The following is a 4,391-nucleotide window of genomic DNA, read 5'->3' as shown; positions in this document are numbered from 1 at the left end:
TTTTACAGTACACGTTCATTTTAAAAGCAGAGAGAGGGGCACATCACATCACAGGGCCACATCACTCAACACGGCTCACTGTAGACACTAATTAGAAGAACGCGGACTAAAACAGAAATGTGATGACGAATCAGATGAATACACATGATCTTAAAATATATATTAACATATATTTGTTTTGCATATTTTGGGAATTATTATTTGCATTACTTTCTGCTGCCCCTAATGACGAGTCGCCACTGAGTGTGCGGTGAGTTCCTGTTTATTTAGTGGCATGTTATTGAATATTTATTTAACATAGCTTATTTTCTGAACAATGAAATTCATACAAAAAGATGGACAAACGGAAAAGTCTCAAAAAAGTTGAATGAAAAGGAACGAGGAGGGTGACAAATGTGGTGAGGGGCGGGGCCTGCTCACAGGTGAACGCCGCACAGGTGGAAAGAAGGAAGGAGGGCAAATGTGCGTCCTGAAAAACCAGTGGTGGCTGTCGGCACCGTTACTCGGGCTCGCGCTCCTCCGGTATGGCCCCCAGCTGCGTGGGGAACTGCGCGCCGCTGTTCTTCCTCGCGGTTGTTTTCGATGCCGCCGGGCTGGTGGTGCTGCTGGTCGGGATTTTCGGCAACCTGAACGTCGAGGGCCGCTTCTACGGGGATTTCCTCATCTTCACGGGCTCCGTCGTGATTTTCCTCAGTCTGCTGTGGTGGGTTCCGTGGTACGCGGGGAACGTGCAGCAGTACGCGGAGGACAGGGCTGGTTCGCTGGAGATCAACTTTACGCAGTGGGCCAGGAAGCTGTCCGAAAGGCTCTCCAAAGGCGGCATGAAGCCTCTGGGAGCGGAGAAGAAGAAGAGCGTGGGGGACGGGAAGCAGATGAATGGGACTGTGCGTGCTGCGCCGTGTCGAGTTACGTGGGAGACCGGTAGCAGTGGAGCCGTGCCGGGTCAGGATAGCACGGGCGCTGATGGATGGCCTGAGCGCGCTCCAGCTGACCGGACCGTGGAGCTGGGGGTGCTGAAGAGCGGCACCGGGGCTCTAGCATCAGGGGGCAAAGCCGAGAGGCTGCTCTGAGGAGAAGGTGGGTGTCATCACGAACACACGTGCAGAGAACGTTTGAGGAGCGGGACCCAAATAAATAAAAGTCCAAGCTGGCAATTTTTGTTAACTTTAAATAAATATATGCCTGCATGGGATAGCTACTTTTGTGACCGTTTTAAGGGATATTAATTTGTATGTATTCTAGACAAACCCATGGGGTTGGTTCAAACGCTTCATGACAGATAATTAATGATAGGCCTACATCCTAAGAAATGAGGTGTATTTCAGTGAATTCTTGTTAACTTGCCTAAAGCCCTCTGCTTCCTCTATCGCCTCCTTATTTATTTTACCACCTAAGCCATCAGGCACAATGCTAGCTTCAGTAATGACTGGCAATAAAAAGATTGTGAACTACTTTGTGACAAATAATTAGTTTAATAGTGTGCCTTAGTGTTCTACACACACAATGCAACTGCATTACTGTAACATGCACACTGCTGCTGACACTTTGAAAAGCCTCTGTAAGCCACTGTCCCCTGACACTGACCTGCAGAGTCTGGGTTAAAGCCGGGCTTAGTAGGGCGGCTGCTGCTGCCTCAGCTGAAACTCTTTTATCATTACTCTGGCACACAGTCAGAATTATGAAGTGGCTCACATTATTGTGTGAGATCAGATGACCCTCAGTGACGTGAGGAATTCCCCCCCCCCCCCCAACAGGACCCTGCTCATGAATATCTTTCATAAAATAAATGTCTATCCCTGGCTCCTGTGAAAAGATCTCCAGTGGCCCCTGGCAGCTTTTAATTAATGAACCTGACCGTTTTTGCTCACCTTTACAGATCTGCATTATTTTAGCCGTCACTTTGCTTGTCGGCAAGCCAGACACCCGTTGCGCCAAAAGGCACAATTACATTTTAATGGAACTCAGCACTGCTTATTGATCCAGAGTGCAGCAAGTAGATTGGTTGGCCTACGCTGCCACTAATGCAGGCTCATATAAGTGTGAGTCATGCATACTAGTTTGAGATGGTTAACTTTACGAGGGCCCAGCCTGAATCCCATATTGTCTCACCTGGCTTATGATCTTGAGATATGGGATGTTGTGAAATGACGTGGGTAAGAAGAAACATTGTGTACTGAACAATGAGGCTGGTTCCCTACTGTACCTTCACTGGGAGCAGAACCACTCAGGTCATTTCCTACATTTTCTTTTTCATTCTGTAGTTGAACATGGTGGGTTTCAAACACTACAACTATATTTTATTCTTACATTTGCTAGATCTGTGCAGAGTTTAAAGAAATAGCACAAGAGTTAGCCAAGAGCTCATTTGCATCCCTGGACAGGTCAACAAAAGAAAACAGTCAGAGGAGAACCTGAAACAAGACCACGCATAAAAAACGTTCATTAATGATGATCAAATGAATGTATTAAATACAAGGCGATCATTCGTGTTGACAGATGTTTAGTTTGAAGATGTTATCACTTTTACAGCAAAAAGATTCATTTAAATCAAACAAACACACAAAGGGAGTTTGTTTTTATCCCACAGAAAAAATCCAGATATATATATATATAATATTAGGGCTGTCAGTTGATTAAAATATTTAATCGCGATTATGTCCATAGTTAATCGCAAATTAATTGCACATTTTTGTTCTAAATGTTCCTTAGAGGAATATTTTTCAAGTTGTTAATACTCTTATCAACATATGAGTGGACAAATATGCTTTATGCTAATGTTTGTTTATTATCATTTGATCAATGACAAATATTCTGATGAATATTCTCAACACAACAACCTGGAACCTCTCTCTCACTCTCTCCCAACCCTGTGTACTTCTCTGCACTGAGCCAGTTGCTCAAACAGACATATTAATATATTGTAGGTAGTAGGGGATCAAAAACAAATGAGTATTGTAGGCAAGGCTAACTGGACCTCCTAAAAACAACAGTGCTGTATCAGCCTCTCCCTGTAAGAGTCAATATGGTATGTTGATCAGGGTGATATGTTTGTGTTGCATGGATTAGTAACAGACAGAGAGAGAGAGATTAGGTTCAAGTAAAGATTGCCTTATCGTGTGTGTGTGTGTGTGTGTGTGTGTGTGTGTGTGTGTGTGTGTGTGTGTGTGTGTGTGTGTGTGTGTGTGTGTGTGTGTGTGTGTGTGTGTGTGTGTGTGTGTGTGTGTGTGTGTGTGTGTGTGTGTGTGTGTGTGTGTGTGTGTGTGTGTGTGTGTGTGTGTGTGTGTGTGTGTGTGTGTGTGTGTGTGTGTGTGTGTGTGTGTGTGTGTGTGTGTGTGTGTGTGTGTGTGTGTGTGTCATATTTCTGTTGTTATTGTTATCCAAATTTGAAATGGAACATTTGAATACAAGAGATTCACTTCATAGGAGAGCAAACCTTCCAGATTAGAGGCCCTTTTGCCTTCCAGAGGATATTGTAGAAATACTTTAACCCTTCATACGTGTTTTAATTTGCTTACATTATTTGTTGATTTCAACCTATACAAATATACAAAACTATGTCTCTCCTCTTCCTTAGGTGGCGTGCAGCTTTCTGGTCGTGCTGCTTTATAAAAATCCAAACAGACTGAAAATATTGAGTTGTTTTTTAAATGGAAAGAGCATTTCTTTATCAGGGAAAAGCCTCCTGCATCCACGGTAGGCAGAAGGGCTGTGCACAGAGAAAGAAAAGGTCTTTTACATGTATATAGCACATTTCTATTTCTATCTGCTCATTTTGTGACAGCTGTAAATAATTTGTCTTGCCAATAAAGTTTTCATGTAAATGTTGTGTGAGGGTGTTTCTGTATCCAGGTGATAGTGCTTGGTGTCGTATAACACAGAGTAACGCCCACGCTTTGGAGCTGCACAAGAGACACTTTCCATTGTCTGGGTTCCAGCTTTTCATTTTTCTTTAACATTTATCCATAACTCAGGAAGCTGTTTTTCACTCTTCACACAGTTGAAGGCTGTAAACATTACCCAGGTGTTCAATCAACGCCATATGTCTAGCTTTTCCAAATCCAACTGTGAGCTGGAGATGAGGCCTGGATCGTGGTTATGAAAGGAAGTCTCATCCAACGATAGAGCCAGAAACTCTCTTGACAGTTTTGAGGAAACGTGTCTCTTGTGACTTGTAGATACTGTTTAGAGTCGGCGAGGTCCTGATAATTTATTCCGGTAAATTACTCTGACCTACTAATTGACCTGACCGAAGTTATTGAGTCTATGTAAGTTTACTGCTTGGCTCAGATCCACCAACGTCAGCAAGATCTCACCTCTATTAACTCCCCGAAGAACCAGGTTCAATTAACTGCTGTTTCTATTCAGACAACTCTTTTAAATCTGTTTAAGGG

The 4,391-nt window shown here is 43.5% G+C and overlaps 1 protein-coding gene across 1 annotated transcript; it reads left to right on the top strand.

The window, feature by feature from the left end:
• The first annotated feature begins 322 nt into the window (after positions 1–322).
• On the top strand, positions 323–3,821 carry LOC117540963 (transmembrane protein 238-like). The gene is made up of 2 exons (XM_034207955.1): positions 323–1,077; positions 3,575–3,821. The coding sequence occupies exon 1, from the start codon at positions 525–527 to the stop codon at positions 1,068–1,070; it is 546 nt and encodes a 181-aa protein (XP_034063846.1). The 5' UTR covers positions 323–524; the 3' UTR covers positions 1,071–1,077; positions 3,575–3,821.
• The last annotated feature ends 570 nt before the right edge of the window (positions 3,822–4,391 follow it).

The sequence above is a fragment of the Gymnodraco acuticeps genome, unplaced genomic scaffold, assembly GCF_902827175.1.
Source record: "Gymnodraco acuticeps unplaced genomic scaffold, fGymAcu1.1, whole genome shotgun sequence".
Lineage (NCBI taxonomy): Eukaryota > Metazoa > Chordata > Actinopteri > Perciformes > Bathydraconidae > Gymnodraco > Gymnodraco acuticeps.
The sequence above is the reverse complement of the archived record's forward strand: the minus strand, read 5'-3'. Positions and strand labels throughout refer to the sequence as shown.